This window comes from Melospiza georgiana, chromosome 3, assembly GCF_028018845.1.
Source record: "Melospiza georgiana isolate bMelGeo1 chromosome 3, bMelGeo1.pri, whole genome shotgun sequence".
Lineage (NCBI taxonomy): Eukaryota > Metazoa > Chordata > Aves > Passeriformes > Passerellidae > Melospiza > Melospiza georgiana.
The window spans coordinates 45,800,100-45,820,438 of NC_080432.1; the positions used below are offsets into that span (position 1 = coordinate 45,800,100).

Below are 20,339 nucleotides of genomic sequence, written 5' to 3' on the forward strand. Positions count from 1 at the left end.
TGACAGCAAAAGGAACTATAATCTTTTATCAGAAAGCAGATTTCCAGGGTGATGGTAGACAAAAGCACCATGACATCAACATCACATCTGCCCCTTCATCTGAAGCTTTTGTCCATTAGCTGCATGTCAAAACCCAATTACATGTGGAACGCAAATGGAAAGGCGAAGCAGCAGAAGTATCCCTCACTTTCCCTTAGTTAGTAAAGGAGGCTCACTAATCTGTAGGGACATAAGGGCTATTAATGCTGCAGTACAGCACAAGCCTGGGAGATTGAGCCTCATAAATATTTCAGGGGCGGCAAGAACAGAGTGAGATCAAAATACCTTGTCTGTCATCAGCCTTGTCTGGTCTAACAGGTATCTGTGCCTCCTGTAAACATCCCATTAGCAGGAGGGGACACTTGGAGGAGAATCAATTTCAACTACTATCCTATGCTGCCATCCCCTCCCCTTACATGGCAGCAAATGAAGAGCCTTCAGAGAGAAAGCACAGAGAAAGAGCCCCAGAAATAGATGCTTGTCAAAGTACGAAGGTTTTTCTTTTTACCACAGCTTACTACTAGCCTGTGACAGACAACAAAAAGCTTTTTACCAATGAGTGGGGCAATTCCTTTGAGAATTACTTCAATTCCTTTCTTGACTAATGAAATAGTGGGGAGGCAGAACACAGAATTTTATCTAGAGCTAAAAACCTATATATGTCTTCAAAGCCATTTACCTTTGCCCCTACTGGACAGAGAGCTGAAGGTAAAGTATTAGGCTGCTGTTCTCTTCTTCCTTCTTGTGAACATGAATTTTGAAAAAAAATCCCTGTAACTTACAGGGATTTTGTATTACAGGGAACATTTGTTCCCACCACACTCAGGTTGTGATAACATCCCATCTATTTCTCCACCTGTACAACTGAAATAAGGGGGAGAAAAGGTAGCACTGGAGGAGGGGAAAATTTGGTAGGGTATAACCATTCTTTGACACAAGGAAAGTGTGCACCAGTCTAAGAATTCAACCAGAAAAACTTAGGCAAAACTAGCATGGAGGGACAACATAAAATACTTTACAGATGCCAAGTTTAACCACCTGAAACTGAGAAATTCTGTGTTCCAGGTCATGGGAATAAATAGACACCAATAGATCCTAGACCAAATAAATCCTGGACCAGTACTGGTAGGAGAATGTTCACAGCTTTCCAGGCCTGCCCTTGAATGGAAGGCTCAAAGAAAAATCTCAGCTGAATTTAAAAGACTGCAAAAGAATAAAAATCAGTATTGCACCCAAGGCAATTCCATTTTGTTTCTTTCAAAATACTGCACAAATACTTTGCATCATTTTTGACTACTGCTGTATTGCTCAGAAATACTGCTGCATCTGGGAATATGAATTCCTCCACTGAAAAACAATGGTAGTTTGTACAGTGGGGTTACAACAGTGAAAAAAACTGAAACCTTGAAGGTCTCTGCTTGGCATAAGTGAAACACAGCTCCATTGATGTGTCTTATTTATTCACTGACTGAAGCAGGAAACATGCCTTCATTTATTTTTTTATTCACTTCTTGAACCAGCTAGGCCCACAGTCTTTGGCTGGTAGCTTCACTGACAGCACAAATCACCTTGGTGCCTCCTACAGCTATAAGGGAACAAGAATACTTAGTAATTATTACCTATTGTTCACATTGCAACATCAATTCCCTCTATTGCCTAGAAAAGAGTAACTTTTTTTCCTTCTAAATAAACACTGGAATTTACGTTTCACAGTTCTAGCCCTCCTTCTCTCCCTCTGGGAACTAGGAAAACATTTTCAATTCAAGATGTCCTTTAGCTAGGAAGGGATGGTATGGCTCTCTCCTCGACTGCAAGGCTGACAGCAAAACTAGAGCTTCATCTTCTCAAGGAAAAAAAAAGATTAAAAGCAAGATCAGCTTGCTTTTTAATGCTGATGAGAATGATCTTTACATGCAATGCTGATAACAAAGGTTTCTCACTGTATTTGCCAATTTTACAGCATTCTGTGATATCCACCTCTTTCCTCACATTATGCGAGTAAAATACAGACCTCAGTAACTGCTCTGTCACATGCAAGAAATTAAATAGAAAATGCCCCTTAAAAATCAGTAGTTTTATCCTTCAAACCTCCTGTCTCTCCTCTTACTACAAGCAATTTTATATTGTGTCAATTTAGAATATAAAAATTCTGCTAACCACCTCAGCAGCAGCACAGTCCAACAAATTATTCCATTTCAGGTAACATGTGGTAACTCAAGACAAACAAAAAGGCCTCGTATTTTTTATTTTGCATTAGAATTTCCTTATATTCAGTCACATATTCTTATATGCAGCCAAAATCTACTAAACTAAATCTAAAACTGCTGCCCCACCCTGATACAAACTTGGGTTTAGGAAACAAAGTAAGTTTTATTTGAAGTGAAAAAGAAGCACATGAAAACCACAGCACAGTGTGTAAAAACAGAGTCATTCTCAGTAATCTGCAAAGGGAAAATATATTACTGGGTTGTTGCAAAAAGAAATCAGATTCTTTGGAATAGATAATAATGGTTATAAATTTAAATATTTCTGGAACATTTCCACATTTCCCATCCAAAATATGTCAGATGTCTTGAGGTGAACACTTGTTATTTACCCCACACCCAAAGCAAATACATGGAATACATTAAATGTTATTTCTACAGCAACTTCAACTTATAAATACAGAAGTGTCTGCACTTTGGCAATCCTCCAGAGAAAGATCTTCAATTGACTCTGAAGAAAAGAATTTAAAAGGGCATCAAAATGTTAGACTTCTCACAAAATATAAATATAACCCCATATAATTAGGAGAAGAGTTTAAGATACGCGCCTTGGAAGCGGAGAAGCACAGAGTTTAAAATGCCAGGAAAAGAAAGAGTAACATTATAAAACATTTAACTCAAAATCAGAACGGTTCTTTAATAATTGCAAATGAACTTTTTTACAATATCAGTTTTCTGACTTTCTGGGCACACTTCCTGGTAAACACTTGAGTATCCTCTGTGAGTTACAAAGAGCAAGTTTCCTGTGTTATACAGCTAAAAAAACCTGGACATTCATAACAACTTGGCATCACATCTTCTTTTAAAAAAGAGATCACACAATAATTTAGACAGCATTTATAGCATTATAAAATCAGACTCCCCCTCTTTAATCACTCACAAGACCAGTCATTAAGAATACAACAGCTTTAGGAATACAAATAATGAGGATGTAAAACTATTTGTGCAAAACTGCATTATTTTTACTGTCTAAAATTTCAGGGAAGTAACACCGCCAAAAGCAGAGAGAGGATAACAAAGACAAACAGTCGTGAAAGCAATGCTACCTTAGACTTTCAAACAGGAATTACATTATGAAGTAAATAGTAGGTAAAGAAAAAAAATCTGATGGCACCTTGAACAACAATGAGAAGTGTCCTGGTAATTGCAGTTGAACAGGAATTGATACAGGTTCGTGTTAAGAGTCTCTTTCAGGAGTAGCAATTGATCTGGGGGTATCAACTCTAGCATTTCTTCCCATGCAAAAATCTATCTTTCCAACATCTTTGCTTTGCGGGCTACTAATGCATTTAAGAATGAGCAGTCTTTTGAGGAGTGTGCTTTCTTCCATGCATCTGAAATCTTTAAAACAGCTGGATCATTGATTCCCTGGATTTCCCTACTCCAATCCATTTAACTGCAGGAGAGAAAAAGCAAACTTCTGTTGTAAGTAATACAAAGCAAGAGTGTATCTTAAGATACAAACTCATCTTCTTAAGCACCACATTTTGAAGAAAAACACAGCATATACTATTCACACACTAAGAAATGATAACTTTGTCTGTTGTTCTCAAAGAATACACTGACAACTTCAAAAAGCAGGTATTCTTGAAACTGTCATAATAAATTAATCACTTTCACAGATTATAAGATAAAGGATAGTTACAAACTATCAGATAAGTAAAAATTTGCATATCTCCTAACTCCCAGCTTTGGATGAAACCACAGGATCACCTTTATTAGGGAGCATGGAGAAATTTATCAGTTCAGGAACATATATATACACTCTCATATATTATTGAATTCTCAATATATACTCTCATACATACTCATATATATTTATACATATATAAATACACTTTCATATATAATTCATCATACTAATTAATAACCCATAGTGCCACTGACTTTATGATCATAGCAAAACTGAACCCCAATTATAATCAGTCTAAAAGACACTTGAGCAAGTTATGAAAAAAAAACTTAACTGAACAACAACTATAGTGTAACCCAGAGAAGGAACGTATATTAAAGCTTCTGAAAATTGTGAGTTCAACAACTAAATAAAAAGTAGTAATACCATAATCACCAGTGGCACCAGGTACATCACAATAAGCAGTAAGAACCTAGTTTTCAGTATTTTGAGTCTTCATTAATACAAAATACCAAACAGGTTTCATGGAGCACGAATAACGCAGACAAGAAGAAGAAGAAAATCTGTTCTACTCACCAGGAACACCCAACTCCGTTTCTATAAAACGAACGTAGTTTTGTGCATTCACAGGCAGATCATCAAACGTCCTGGCATTTGATATGTCTGTAACCCATCCTGGGAGTGTCTTATACTGAACCTCTACTTTGTTTAAGACTTCGTGGCTGGCTGAGAAGCAAACAAAAACAAAAAATTTATGTCCATGGATATTCTCCACCATGAGACACTAATGAGGTGTTACCTCTTACACAAAGAGGTTTGCTCATAAGGTAATAATACAAGCACTGCAGCCACTAAAGTGTTGGGGGTTTTGTTAATATAAGCATAAGGGGAAAAAAGTCCAGTAAATATCAGGACTCAAGACTTTAAGGAATTCCAGTGCTCAGTCACATGCATATATTTTGCTGAAACCACAATATTTTCAGTTCAGAAAACAACTTTTCAGGGAAATAATTCCCCAAAATGTTCTTTTTTTTCCTGAACAAATACTGAGAACCAGATCCCTCTTCATAAGGGAATTGTGAAACCAGCTTGTAAGTATCAAGCAGCTAAAACATATTTTAAAATGGCATAGGAGTGTACCTTTTACTAAACACAGTCGTAAGATGTAGTTAAGAATTAACAGACCTCGGATACCCACAGACCCTTTGCCCCATACCTGCAATGAATTTATCAACCAGTGTGGAGTCCCACAGAATGTATGAACAGTAACTGTTCCCACTACTTCTCAGAAGAGAAGCACTATTTTGTCCTTCATTTAGTAACTTGCTGCAATGTTGTCCTTTAACTATGAATCCTGTGATGATTTTTAGTTCTGAAAAACATGCTAAGCATACTGTTCTGGAACTAAATCACTCCAGTAATTATCTGAACATTAAGTCTTGGAATGACACAGGACAGCAAAACAAAGGGCTTAAGTCTGAAAATGATAAAAATATATTGATTTAAAAATGGGAGGAGTCAGGCATTCCTTCTTGCCTTCTGGAGGATGAGGGCATAGTAATTAATTTATGTAGGCTCTGTGTCTCAGTTCAAGTCACTCCTGCCAGGACAGCTAGTCAGCCTAGGAAAGGGTTTGAGGTGCAAGAGGTACAGTGGAGGTGCAAATACAAAACCACACACTAATCCCCTCCAGCATGTGTGCAGCCAACAAACTCAAGCTCAGCACATTGAATGATTTGTCCTGATGCAGACAACAGTTTAACAGCAGCAGTGCTGTAAGGACAGCCTTAATGGACTAGGCATTTTGAGAAAGGCTGAAAGAAGACTGCTCTGCTGTCTTTAAAATCTATAATGGCAGAGAATTGTGCAAAGTTTTGGACACAGGTGTTCCCAGGTTAAAGGAATCCTGAACCAATACTCATGGCAATGAGAACAGACAGGCACATTAAGGATGTCTGGTAGCAGAAGCCAAGGATAAGCACTTTACTGTCAGAAGTAACAACTGAGGTGTTGTCTGCTGTGCAGGTATCTGTACAACAGAACAGAGGCACTCAAAGTGCACAACCACAAAGTGATCTCCAGGCAGTGCAGATAGTTCCAGCCTCCCTCTTTCTGAAGAGGCAGAGTGAATGAACACCTCATCTTGGATGTCCACAGGCCTTTGAAGCCTCTTTGCTGAGGTCAGAGGGAGACAGCTGAAAGCATTTGGTATTGAACAGTCTAATATTGACTACAATCTTCCATTAGCCTGTATTCCTTACCTCCCCCTAAGAGAGAAGAAAAAGAAGGAATGCATCACTTGATGTTTCAAATCATACTTTAATTTTGTCCCAGCAGGTGTGATCAAGATGATGTGTGGTAAAGACAAGCCACAAACTGAGCTCAGTGTAGTACCAGATCTAGTCACCATCTAGATTTCTCTCAGCTTTTCACTGAGCTTTCCCCTCAGTGGGTTTTAGGGTTTCCAGAATATTCCTTAACTGCTTAACTATACAATAGACAGAGTAAATACAATGATATCATAATTTGAAGAGTGCTGTGTGATGCTACTTCCAACTCAGAAAAAATATCTCGGATTTGGGACCTTGGAACCTTTGTAAGAGAAAGATCCTCCAGCAATTTCCAGAAACTGAACATCAAAACAGTCATGTAGATCAGACCAAAGGTATATCCAGAATAGTGTGCCAGCTCTTTAACCTACAGCAAATGGCCAGGGAAAATTGTAAGAGAAAAAAAAAAAAAAAAAAAAAAGAGCAAGCATGAAAGTAAAGCTTGTTTAAAGTAATCTCCCAATTTTCCTAAGCATCTGTGTTTTCAAACCTCCTAAGCTAGAAGTTATGTCCCTCTGTCCTGAAATCAATCTGATGTCTGAACTCGGACAGGAGGCATTAGAGAACCAGACAATAGCTCTCACATTCTTTTTTAACTGACTGGCTCAAAGCTAGAAGGAAGTTCTGTCTTCCATAAACTCCTACCACTGGCCAGCAAAAGACTACAGCCTCAGTAACACCAACTGAAGGCAGCCATAAATTCACAAGATATTTTAGGTTCCTGCTTAAGAGGCAATTATGAAATGCACAAAGCTAAGCTAAAAAACTCTGAGTGAGACTCGTATGATTCTCCAATCCAGGTGGAAAAAGGAACAAAATATGAAACATGGCATGCTTTTCCTGAGATGGTGGGTACTGTGTGTGATTCTAATTTAGAGACAGACATTTCACAAGAAGGGTAAATCATGAACATCTCCAAGACAGTGGGAGGGTAGGAAGGGGAGAGAGAAAGAAAAAGTCTGCCAGTGAGAGCTTCCCAGACTAGTTTTCTTCTAAATTAAATTTCAATGTCAGTGGCACGTTTGAAAAAAAAAAAAATATACAAGCACACAGCATGCAGAAATGCAGACATCAGAAACAGTCTAATGGTCTGCAAAACACAAAGTGGGAATAAAGTTACCTTTTGTTTTTTATGCCAGGGGCAGGGGTTAACTGCAGCATGTGTGCTGAAAATGCTGCCAAATGTTGAGGAGTATAGCAAAGAGAAGTGTGGAACACAGAGGCACTGTGAGAGACAGCATCTTCCCGCTTACCAGAAGCTCAGCTCAAACTCCTTCCTGACGCTTTAAGGAAGACAGCATGTCAACAGCTTCTACTGAAGTTCTACCAGAATTCTTAATTGTTCATACAGTAAAGAAAAATACAGGCATGAGAGCCACATTGTGCTCCTATGACCAAAGGTCAGCTGTTACCTAGGGGTATACAGGGAACAAAGTCTGCTCCCTCAAGAGTTGTATGTAAAAAGATTCTGGCCCTGAGACATACAATGAATGAAAAAAACCCCACAAATTACTGACATCTTAGTACTGTACAACATGGCCACCTGCTTATGTCATCTTTAAGGATGGACTGCCAGAAAAGATTTTCTTGGCTTGAGCACGACATCATATAACAGGCTACAGCAAAAGCATTTACTGAGTAGTTCCCAATTCAAACATGCAACCTCCATTATGTTCAAAGGCCATTTCAGGTAAACACAAATGTCCCTAATGTTTTGATATGAGTATCAATCAGGTAATATCTGAGTCTTAAAAGGGGAAAAGCATTCCCTGGTTTAATGCAAGACGAGTACTACATTTCCTGAATCGAAGTCATTCAGCATGCATTCAGACTGGAAGTGGCACTTTTGCTTGAAGATTCTGGACAGCAAATCAGTTAGAAAACTCCCACAAGCACACGGAGAAACAAAAGAATTTTTTTAATTCCTAATGAATTACTCTTAACAGATATGTGCTCTTTTCAAGGACTAGTGGCACATCATCATTTATTCCTTTACACATAATTACATCTTTGTACTACATAAATCCTGCTGTGCCTTGTATCCAATTATTATAGTTTATCTCCTCACCCACAAGAAGTTCTCTGATGATGATATCACATGAAAAATTGTAACCTGTGACCAGCCTCTAATGCTCAAGTACCAATTAGAATGAAAACAGAATGCACATTATGAAAATCAAAAAGCCCAATCTTTAGTACTGTTTTATGTTCTTCCTTTTTTTCTGCAGTATGCCTAACTATCACAAACTGAACCTGACACATTATCTACAAAAACACTGGCTTGTGATATTTGAATATTTTAAAATGTAGGTACACTCTTTAAGTAAAAACAATCACTGTCCTCCTCAGGAACTACAGCTTCTATTATGCTACACTAATGTACATTGGTCATGCATTAGAAAATACTCTTGCTTTTACCTAAACTAGTTGTCAGTTTCTTGCCCCACCCCTTGTCCCTCTTTTACACTGTGTAGCTTTTGTAGGTTTTTGGCTGTTCCATGAATCATTTAAAGGGAAGTGAACTGTTAGAAAGAAAGAAACTGTTAGAAGGAAAGAAAAACTTGGCTTTTCAACGGAACTTTTCTCTTATGGGGGTCATTGCATGCTTAAATGAAGAGCTGGCCTGCTAACAATGGGAATCAATACAGTAGTGGAACAAGATAACAGTTTAGAGTATGAAACAAGCTTCCAATTTAGTTTGAAGGTGATGCAGGCTGTATAAAATAAAAAGGACAAGTAGTAACATATACAGCTGTTTGAATCTTTCTAGTAGACAAAATTCAGTATTTGGTACAGGTATCTTTTAGGGGCAGGTACTGGTATGGTAAAAGATATGTCTGGTGCATCTGGAAGACATTAATAGCTTGATGCTGAAGTAAGATATTGCTCTTGTAAGTTTTACAAGTAAAGCCAAATGCATTCAAAAGTTCCACATTACATTTCACCAAAATCTAAAATTTTTAAATAAGCAGTCTTACCAGGAAAATGAGGTATGCTTTCACCATCTAGTTTGTATGCAACACCAACTTTGATTTCTGGAAATACATCCAAGATGTCCAATTTGGTAAGTGCCAATCTATAAAGAAACATTACTCTGGTTAAACAAGTTCAAAAACCCTTGAATCTTATCACATTGTTAAAAAAATCAAACAAAATTGACTCCTGCAACTACTTTTATTTCTTTAAGAAAATATCTCATATGGGACTAATCTGTTAGCTGGTCTGACTTAAAAAAGCCACCCCAAACCAAAAACAAACAATCTCTGAAACAAGACAATGGCAACAAAAAAGGATAAACACAGTTTTTCTTGCATCCTTCAATCTAGTACTACATGAAGATGCCCAAAAAAATCAAAGAACAAGCCTTCTCCAATTGAATGAATTTGTCTATGGCTTTAAGTGTTATAATTTTAATTGGTGAGGGTGCTGCCAAGATACCAAACCATCTAAGGTACAGCCATTTAAGATGACCATTTCATTGCATAACGCCTGTTGGTATCTGCTCCTGTCCTCTCCAAATGTTCCTGTCCTACAGCGAAGACAAAAAAATAATCTAACACTGTCTCTACAAATACCTGGCTACAACTTATTTAAAATAAAACCCACAAAGAACAAGAAAAACAGAAGTATTTAAATAAAATATGTATTTACACTATTTGATCTGCTAGAAATTCTATACCAGTTTGTTTCAGGCACCCATCTTTCATTTTGATTAACATCCCAAAGATATATCTGTGTTTTTAATACTTACACATACCACTAGAGATACTGATGGTTTCCCATCTATGTTATTTTGAAGACAAACTAACAGAAGAAATCTCCATAAAGAAAGGACAGAAAAATCTACATCTATAAAAATATCAAATGTAAAAATACTTCATGATAGGAAAAACAAGGAACAGCTAATTTATCAAAATATCAAAACTATCAACACAGCAATATTAACAGTGCAAATGTTACTAACTGGTATATGCACAGTTTACAGTAATCTACAGCATTTCATGATTTTCTGTCAAGCTGCCAGCAAAGCTCAGCAAACAACTCACGCAGTAAATCCATTAATCATATAGACGTATCGGAGTGAGACAAGGTCCAGCCAGCCACATCTTCTCTTCCTACCAGTGGTAACACCAAACTCTTTGCCTCTCTGTTGCAGCAATTCTCCAATTTCCTAACAAAGAGTAAGACGCATCAGCATGTGGGTTTCTTTGAGTTACAACATATGATGCAGATCTTTACTTAACATTTTACAATACACAAATTACAATTTACATTGTAAATTACCTTTAAAGTCATTCCCCCAGGTTTTTCACAATGCTGTCCACTTGGATGAAGACAGCAATAGAAATTGTTCTTTCTAATTCAAGAGAACAATTTTTAGGCAAACTTTGCAAAATTTGTTCCTGCTCTAACCTTCTATTCCACAGCAATATCTAAGAAAGTTGCAATCACGTTTGGCAGTCCTGTAAGCTCAGTCTAGAATCAGAAGATTGAGACATGCAAACACATTGTCACTTACATATCAGCACTTAACCATTGCTAACACTGACTTAATAAAATTCAGACAAGACACACCAAGTTATTTCACCCAGCAGGTCACACCTGAGGCCGCAATACTCACATTATCCTGTTCTGTAGGAAAGGCACCAATTCCAACCCTGGTTGTGTAGGCTTTCACCACTCCGTACACTTCCCCAACGTTCTGCGGCGGCATGCCCAGTCCTGTGCACACACCTCCAACTGTGCAGTTTGATGAAGTCACAAAAGGATATGTGCCTATTAAAAACCAAAACATTTGGTTTAGGAAATTATTAAAACACTGGGTTTAAGCCATTTTTTCAAAAAAGTCTAACCTAGCGAGAGACAGTACTTGCACTGCACTTACCTAGATTTTACAACACTCAAAATCATAACACACAACAAAGGTATGTTACAGTCAAGAACACATTAAGTAAGCTCTTAGTTTTGTAAGTATATTGTCTGATCCACCTTCATTTGAAAAGGTAGAAATCTTACTACTTCAACTGGTAAAAATGTACTACATAATTCTGAATGATGGTACAGGTAAAAAACTGGAGTAAGACACCAGAAAAACATGCCTTGCTTTCTTACACTAAATAAAATCACTAATTGAACAATGCAAAAATTTGAAGGGAGATTCTTAAGAAAACAGTATTAAAAGGTTAGAGAATGGAGATTTACTATTTTTAATTTTTAGAGGAAAAATAAAATGCAAACTCTACAAACCAATCAGCACACTATAAGGATAAGAAATTGCAATGAAATGCAGAGTTCTGGAAAGAACAACTTTATTTGCATAATCAAATGAAAAAAGATCATTAAAAAAAGAAGACAAATGGAATACAGACTAGTAGTACAGGTCTGTCTCTAGTTAGATATTCAGCTGTCATTGGACTGCAAAGAAGAGACCTGACTATCTCAAAATCCTTAGGTTTATACCTTTTTTTGTTAAGTATGGCAAATGAAACTGACCATGCCAGTCCCCAGCTGAATTGTGAACAAATACTTCAGCCTCACTATAACTGCACATAAGCAAGATGCTTCTACCTGTTGTGTCAGACTTTTTTGTATGTCTTTTCATATGAATCAGCAATAGGTAAGAGAGGAACAACCAAGACAAAAGGAACTAAAAGCGATACAGTTCTTTCAGCAATATAGACATCTGTACAAAGTCAAAAATCCTTCAGACTGATCAGTGAGATTTCACAGATTAGCTTCAGGTATCTCAAACCACTCCAGAGACAGACCCAGGCTTACAGGTGATACGTAAAAGCAGTTTTCAAGCATTAACCAGTTTTTAATCTTAGAACACAGTAGTAAAACTTTTCTTAGTACTGACAGGTGAATATAGCCAGTGGATGTCAAAACCAGAGTCAATAAACAGTTGTTACTCGCTTTCACCTCCCAGTCGGATATATTTACATTGCTTTGCCATTACTCTGTGCTTAAAAACACAGAAGACCACACATCCCCAAACCTGCCCCCCCATTCCCAGAAAATGCATACATAAGCTTCATTACAGGCTGCAGGAAAGTGGGATGGATTGCAAGCCTGGAGATTTACTATCCTCACAGCCAACAGACACACATTCACAAAACTCACTTCAATATTAAGATTTCTATGCAACAAAGCACAGACAACAGCCTCATTCAGAATGATTAATAATCAAACTGGCAGTGCCAAACCTTTTGACTAGGGCTTGTCTAGTGTTAACACAAGTGCCCAATCCACTGATGGTATCTACCTATGGAGAGCAGATTTTCTCGTGTGTTTGAGTCTCACAGCAGAGGCAGGAAAAAAATCAAACTAATTTGAACAACTCTGTATGTATTATAGATATACCTGATGTGTTAAAGACTGCCTGCACCTTCTATTTACATGAAATCCAAAATACTCATCATTTACAAGAAAACAACCCCCTTCATAGACTTTTTTGCAAATATCTCAGTTTTACATCAAAGATTTCCCTGTGAAAAGTATATCTGAAGACTTCTTTCCTCTTTTTTTGTCTTGTTAAAAAGAATGTGTCTTCCAATATTCAATTATGAGAGTTTGGTGCTTCCACTTACAGAGAGTAACCTAAGACACATCTTACTCTTAAAATAAGAGGCTTTCAGACTGAGTATGTTTGAAAATGCCCAATACCACAACTCATATTGGTTGAAAGCTGAGTGCATGCCAGTTTCATAATTGTTTTACAGCAGTCCTTATAGGCTTCCATTTCAGGTGTTAGCATCTTCCTAACAATAAAAATGATGCTGTTACAAGGCCAGCGAGACTGAAGAAAAATGTGACAAAATGCAGGAGCCAATCACACAGGCTCACAGAGTGGCAGATTATCTGTTGTTACAACGTAATAACCAAACAATCCTCCCATTAAAAAAGCTGCTTCTACTACCTAGAATCTTCTAATTTATTAGCAAACTTACAGAGTTTTAAGAAAAACTGCATAATTTTTAATATCAAATAGATTGGGGTAATCTTTTCAGTCTTTCCTCATTAGCAATCCAGATTACCAACACTTTTCCCAGCAATGTGAAACAATGGAAAACTGAGTGTTATCTAAAGACCGTCTTCAAAAAGCAAGCTGATTTTTCAAAAGTCAAGAAGTATTTTGCATATATGCTTTGCCTCTCAAAGCTCTCCATTTTTATTCTCAAGTGATTTCCACAGATGTAAAAAACAGTGAGCGATTTCATTTACAACTTAGAGATGCTGAAGCAATAGCTACACTCTAAGAGGAGCTACTTGATCTTTAATGCCATTCAAATTATTACTCTTGGGAGAATCTACAGCTTTTTGAAATCATTTAATTAACAACCCATTCACCCACCCCTGCATTATTTCCTAGTCATAGAGAGTGCTGTTCTTCCAAAACAAAAACAACTTCTGCCATGAGAACAGCTTATCACAGAAGAGTTTATATTTAATGTTCCTTTTTTACAATGCAAGTGTATATCAACATGTGTCTCAAAAAGACCATACCTACCAAAATCTATGTCCAGCAGTGCTGCATTTGCACCTTCAACTAAGATCTTCTTTGGTGGTCCATGTAAAGCCTCATACATGAAATAAACACCATCCCTTACCATTGGTTTTACTTTTTCCATGTAGCCCTGAATAACACAAAAGACTATTGTATAGTATAATTTCATTATGATAAAGGCAGCCAGAGTAGAATTGCTATTGTTCCCTCATAAAAATACTCATACTCCTTTTGAAGAAGAAAAGCAAACAAAGAAATGTTACATATGCCACAATGTGAACAAAGGGAGGAAGAATGTGAAATTCAGATTTACACAACAGATATGTACACTCTCCCTAAGATGAAGGAAAAAAAGGGGGAAGGATGAAGAGGAAAGAAAAATCCAAACTTCTGAAAGCTTTAGAAACACTCAAAGCATGAGTATTATCACTGTATTATATTCGGTCTTTCATTTCCAAGTGTTCAAAATGTCTCCCCCAAAACCTGCATGTAGGGAGTTCAGTTTCTGGCCATCTGCAGCTAACAAATGCACACACAACTGTGAGCTATAATTTTTAAGTAGAAGTGAAGTTTTTTATTGGAATTCAGCATCAAATGCCTGAATGCCATTGAGTAGCTGGATGCAAGAAGCCAATAATGTTCAGATTATCACTTGGTACACAGCCTTTCTCCATGAGAACACACAGAAGTTCTCAATTTAACAATTTACTCCATGCGAAATGTAACACTTTGCCTTTCAGAGTGGAATCAAGTGCATCAGCATAAGACAAGTAATTTTCTTCAAGCTACAAATGTGTGGTGTTTCCACCTTAACAAGGAGTTTCAGAGAGTCCATAATCCTGAATTGCTTTAAGTAAACTATACAGCATTATGCAGTAATCAACTGTAACTGGTTTCTAGACCTACAAACTAATCAAAATACAACAACATACGTACAACTGGCTTTACTTAAAGTAAAACAAACAGAAGTGCTAAGAACTCCCATATATTCTACTATAGAGCTGTAAAAATTAAAGGTAGAGAAAGGATGATTTCTTTGGCCTGATTTTCTTAAAGAACTATCATGTAATTGTGTGTGCCCTCCCTGTTCCCCACACACCTCAGTGGCTTTAAACAGTGTCATATTTGGTTGACATTTTAAGGGTTAAAAAAAATCTCACACAGGTTTCTACAAGAAGCATGAATAAAAAGGTTGGGTAGAACAGTAAGACACCTCACAAGATTTTCACATAACTTGGATGCTGTGCAAATAAAACCTAATGCCAGAGAGGAAACTCTCAACTGTCTCAACCTCAGGGAAAAGATCAAATCAGAATTCATTATTAACCATAAGACTAGTTCGCTGGCAATCAGGCTTCATTAGCTCTGCTGCTATTAATTTCCATTTTTCTATGTTGCTAGACAGTATTTAGTTTTACGAGTTATTACTCAGAAAAACTATTTACTTCAATTCTTAACTTTCTGAGACAAGGGCTTAACATTCTGCTTTACAATGAAACATACTTCCCCCAACTACAATCCTGGTTTTTCTCCTAGACTGTATGCTTGAGTAGAAGTAAGTCAAGAAGAAATAACCCCATACAACCCTTTTTCTTAAAATTCAAGTATCTCCCTTGAAAATAAGTTTTGAAACATAAAACAGGGCCAAGAGTGTCCTTAAGGATAGCAGCAGACTCTGCAGCACTGATACACATGGTTTCCCATGACACAGCCTAACTCCTCACACAAGCACAAGCATCAGTCACACCAAGGGATACACATATCAGTAACTGCACACAGTGATTAGATAACCAGAAAGACAGAAGCAGGCTTACCTTCAGCTTTTCCAATTCCCCTTCAATATCTATTTTTAAGGTAGGATATATTGCTTTGTACTGATTGGCTAACACTTTGAACCTGAAAGGCAAAAATGCTTGACTGAGATTTGTTTGTTTTCTTCCCACCAACCCTTGATTTTTACCGGTTACGTATCTGCAGTTATTTGGTAATTTAACCATTTCAAACAGTGAATTATTATAATAATCACGATTGTATAATTTAATACAATTATACATAATTTTTTATTTTAAAAGAAGTTTTAACTAAGAAAATTAACAGGAACCAGACATAATTGCTTACACAGGGTACTATCCAGAAACTGAAAACTACACTTACAACTGTGTACAGTAATTACCTCTCAGAAAAGTCATCAAAATCAGAAACAAGATCGCACATTCTGAGTCCACTTCGAGCTGCCTTTGAAGAATATACTGGACCAATTCCTTTTTTGGTAGTTCCCAGACTTTGAAAAGATAATAATAAAGAGTTATTGATATAAAGGTGTTTTTTCTCTAAAGCTATTCCATCCTTAGCATAAAAAGAAATGCCATTAATTGTGAGCATGTAACCTTGTTTCAAGCATTTAAAACAAAAGATATTTTTAGGATGCAATCTAGTGTCAGAATATCACTGCTTAAACAAGCAAATATGTTCATCTTCTACATACTTCTGTTTTTAAACCAATAGGTTTTTGTACTTTAGTGAATGCTTACATATTTATTTTTACACAATTTTAAAATTTATACTCAAGGAACCAAATGTCAAGAAAACATCCTTCAGTATTATGAACCGAAACTAAATATCTTCCTAAAACACTGTCCTGAAAACCTAAAGAAAGTCCTCCCTAAAGCAACAGCACAAAGAGTATGGATTTTATGTTTGTGTATAAGAAATATTTCATTTCATTCTAAATACCTCAGCTGGAGCCAGGAAAACAGAAGACACTGCCAAACATCCAAAAGTGACCAAGACACTCAAAATGCTCTCTATGTTGAGTTCAGACATGGGTTTTCCACTGTAGCTGATTCTGAAAAACTGAATTCTTTTTCTTACCCTTACCTGCCCACTCTCCCTGAAAAGCCTTTTCCAGCTTAAGTCCTGATGATATAATATAAAACTTGCTTGCACTGACTTGACTGTGAGAGAAGTACAGCTACTTCAGTCATGTTAAGTAGCTATCAAAATGGAGCCAAACTGTACTCATCACAGGCAGATCATCAAATACCTTCCCCATCATGCTCAATACATCAAGTAACTTTTTAAGGAGAAGTGAACAGGTCTGCAAAATTTTCAGAAGTGTGCTACATGTTGTTAAGCTTAATTGTGCACTTAGTTTTAAAGGGTTTAGGCTCTTACCCCCCTCAATCAGATACAGACTCTTCTTCAGTTATAAATTTTGCATATGCAGAGTGTCCCATAGTTCTTCAAACTGCCTTGAAGGCACCATACCATAACTCAGTTCAAGAGGGCCTCCAGGTAAAGTAGGAGGCACAGGTCATATCAAAACTTTATGTTATTGAGTATCACTTGATTTGTGAGTGAACAGAAATACAGTTCATACTAGTATATAACTCCGTAGCAGTTTGGATTAGATTCAAAAATACCTTGGAACAAAATTTGAATTCTTCCAATTAGACTCAATACCAAGTAATCTCAGGGAGTGATGTTTACCTCCAGTCCAGGAAAAAAAAAACAACATTATAATGAACTTTGCACCACACTGTATCCTTTAACCAGACCAGGACACTGTGGCATAAACAACAGACTCTAGCCTCCAGCATCCACCCCAATTCACACTCTTCACAGAGAAGGGTTGGTTTCCATTTATTTTGTTTCATTAAGACATACCAATCAATAAAAAAAATTGTCAGAAGACTGTCCTTACAGAAGCTACAACCACTGTATAAGCAGAATCCACTGTATTAGATTTTTAGACTAGATTGTATTAGGCTTTTCTATAACCTTTCTGCAAGGGAAGCTACATGATGAGCCTTACTGGTGAAGGTTTCTGAGCTACATTTGACCAGGCAAAAGCATTCAATTAAAAGAAAAAATAAACTTACCGTTTAGAATGGTAATTTTAATGGTAATAGTTCAAAGTCTTAGGCACAAAAGAATTTTAACACCAACCATGGCATGTAGTCAATCTGCAGTAAGACATGCTATTTCATAAATTCCTTGCCTCCAACAAACAAGAAACCATCTTTTGATAATCTATGACAGCCTGTTCTTAGCCAGCCTGTAGTACTACTCTCCCCATTACAGTTATTTAGCCTTAAAATTTAGGAGGAAATAGGGTAATTTTAACAAGCTTGAAAACTGTAAGTTCTAGATCAAGAACTCCACAGAAAGAAGAAATTCAGCATTTTCAAGAGTGATTTTAGTTATTTTGCTTTGAACATAAATATTTTCCTGAGTTTTTTAAAAGCAAATTATTTGGGTTTTCCCTAACAATCTTGTACCAATAGAGTGGTGCCTTCTCTCAAAGTAACTGATTTGAATGACAGTATTTTTAACTGTAAATATTGTCATATAGCAATTTTAGCTTATGCTCCATAAATATTGAAGAACAGCTGATACACAGTGATAATAGCTAATAATGGCTCATTAAAATAAGAATATTCTTCCATATTTATCTATATGTTCTGTTCGCTTTTTAAATCCTAAACCAGCAGGTAACAAGAGAGCTGGTACAGCTCAGACAAGTGTGAAAACGACTCCTTGTAAAAATCACTGACAAATTATCCCTCTATGGCAACCTCTGTGAAGATACACCCAAATCAGACACTCTCTTCAAGCTTATTATCATGGATCAAACATTTTTCAGATGAGTATGTCTCAATTACTTTTCATCCATGTAATCTCTCTTTTTGGAAGGTCTTCTAAGTTTACTGTTATCTGAGAAGCCCATAGCACTACAGTGCTTCCCAGCTTTAGACAGGTCACTGTTAATTCTGCCAGCTTTTTCCCCAGCCCCAAGAACTAGTGAGCTACTAGGAAAGCACAAGTTAAAAATAGCAAGATAGTTTCTAAAAGTTTTGAAAGCTTCAGAAAGTGAGTAGCATTCTGTAGAAGACAATGTCAACATCTACATGCACCTCTGACTTTCAGTTATTTGGAGATGTCAAAGGGGTTCTTCAATATTCATAAAGAGAAATATATTTATACAGAAACAAATACCTCCAGTAAACAAAACACTGGAAGCAGAAACTAGCAAATCAACAACTAGAAACCTTTTCATAAGGCAGACTATAAAGACAGACCCCTTTAATTAAGTATGTAATCTTTCACTGGAAGATAAAAGTGTAAGAAATAATCCCTGCATAGTCCACATTCAAGAGTCACATGGATATTTTTTTTTTTAACCCACTGACCAAGCAAAACAGAGATTCAATGAATTAAGTCCTGTTTGTACAAAGTCATCCATGTTTGACAAAATAAAACTACCTACTTCTTTCCTGCTTGTTCTTGCCTCTGTTGTTCTTGGATGCCATCAGCAGCTTGGTGAAAATCAAACACTAAGAAAATAAAATAACTTAAGTTGAAAATTTGTGTGAAACAAATTATAACAGCAATGATTTCTTCAGACCAACTCTGTTTACCAATGTGGAAAATAAATATACACCCTTAAGAAAGACAAATAAAACTAGAGGAGTTTTTTCTTCCCTTTCACATTTTTCACAGGAAAGAGTTCTAAGTTTTTTCAGAGACTTTTTAAAAAGTGTTTATTTTGTAGCATATTTGCAAAGTGAGTATGCATGTCCCACAGAATAACTAAGCCATTTTGGCTTTGTAGTGGCCCCAAAGAATGTATGGATAAATGAAGAAAAAATGTAGTTAGAAAAAAATCCTGGAAATAGAATACAGTAAAAAAAAAAGGTCATACTGCTAAAATTCAGGTGAGACCTGAAAGTTAACATTCTCACCTATTTTACATATTTCTTAAACAATTTCAGGCAACATCAATTAAAACACATTTGAAAATAGAAAAGCCCCTACCAATGTCTGCTATGTCAACAGAAGTCAACTTCATAAGCCCCAATTGTTTTTAAGCATTATATTGTTATTAATTATAAAGATTATGCAGAGTATCCCTTGTATCAATACTCTGTCTACCATAAAAGAAAGAAAAAACCAAAACAGAACAACAAAACTCAAAAGACACACAAACGTCCACGCCCCCACTCCCCCACATCCCAAAAATCTTACAAGACTCATGTCAAATACAAAGATTGGTGGGCTGGTGCACAGCTTATAGGCTAGCAGAATTAATTCAACTGGTTTTCTTAAGCACTATTTCCTGAAAGTTAAAAACACTGCACAGGAAAGAGCCATGTAATAAGTATGTTAATCTCTCCAGAACAAAGAGTGATTTTCCTGTTTGCCTTACCAATTTGGCTTCGTGTTTATTTCCAGGCATTCCACATTTTAAAGAATTACATCATGGCCAGCAGTGTGAACCTACCTTTAGCTGATCTGTTGTTAGAGACTATTCATATATCAATACTCATTTTAGAGAAGACATTTTTATCATGGTAAAAGACTTTCAAATTGTCATCAAAACTTTCTAAATAGAGGCATTATGAAAGCTCATTTCTGTGAGGAGGTTGAATGATTATGAGTGACAGCGACTGTCCTTTTTACTCACAATCTGTTTAATTATGAAAAATTCACAGCACTACCATTGCAATATAATCACCACAGAACAGTTTTTCTAGTAATTGAGCAATTTCCAAATAATTCACCTA

General features: G+C 36.5%; 1 protein-coding gene across 1 annotated transcript in view; it reads right to left on the reverse strand.

The window, feature by feature from the left end:
- Positions 1–2,389: 2,389 nt before the first annotated feature.
- The window catches only part of ADSS2 (adenylosuccinate synthase 2), a 37,017-nt gene continuing 19,067 nt past the window's right edge, over positions 2,390–20,339 (reverse strand). The window contains exons 5-13 of the mRNA XM_058020632.1: positions 19,043–19,109; positions 15,947–16,054; positions 15,588–15,669; positions 13,777–13,903; positions 10,888–11,042; positions 10,313–10,437; positions 9,245–9,342; positions 4,513–4,662; positions 2,390–3,699 (exon numbers count right to left, since the gene is read on the reverse strand). Of these exons, the coding sequence (XP_057876615.1) occupies positions 3,647–3,699; positions 4,513–4,662; positions 9,245–9,342; positions 10,313–10,437; positions 10,888–11,042; positions 13,777–13,903; positions 15,588–15,669; positions 15,947–16,054; positions 19,043–19,109 (965 nt within the window). The 3' untranslated portion in view covers positions 2,390–3,646. The remainder of the gene's footprint in view (positions 3,700–4,512; positions 4,663–9,244; positions 9,343–10,312; positions 10,438–10,887; positions 11,043–13,776; positions 13,904–15,587; positions 15,670–15,946; positions 16,055–19,042; positions 19,110–20,339) is intronic.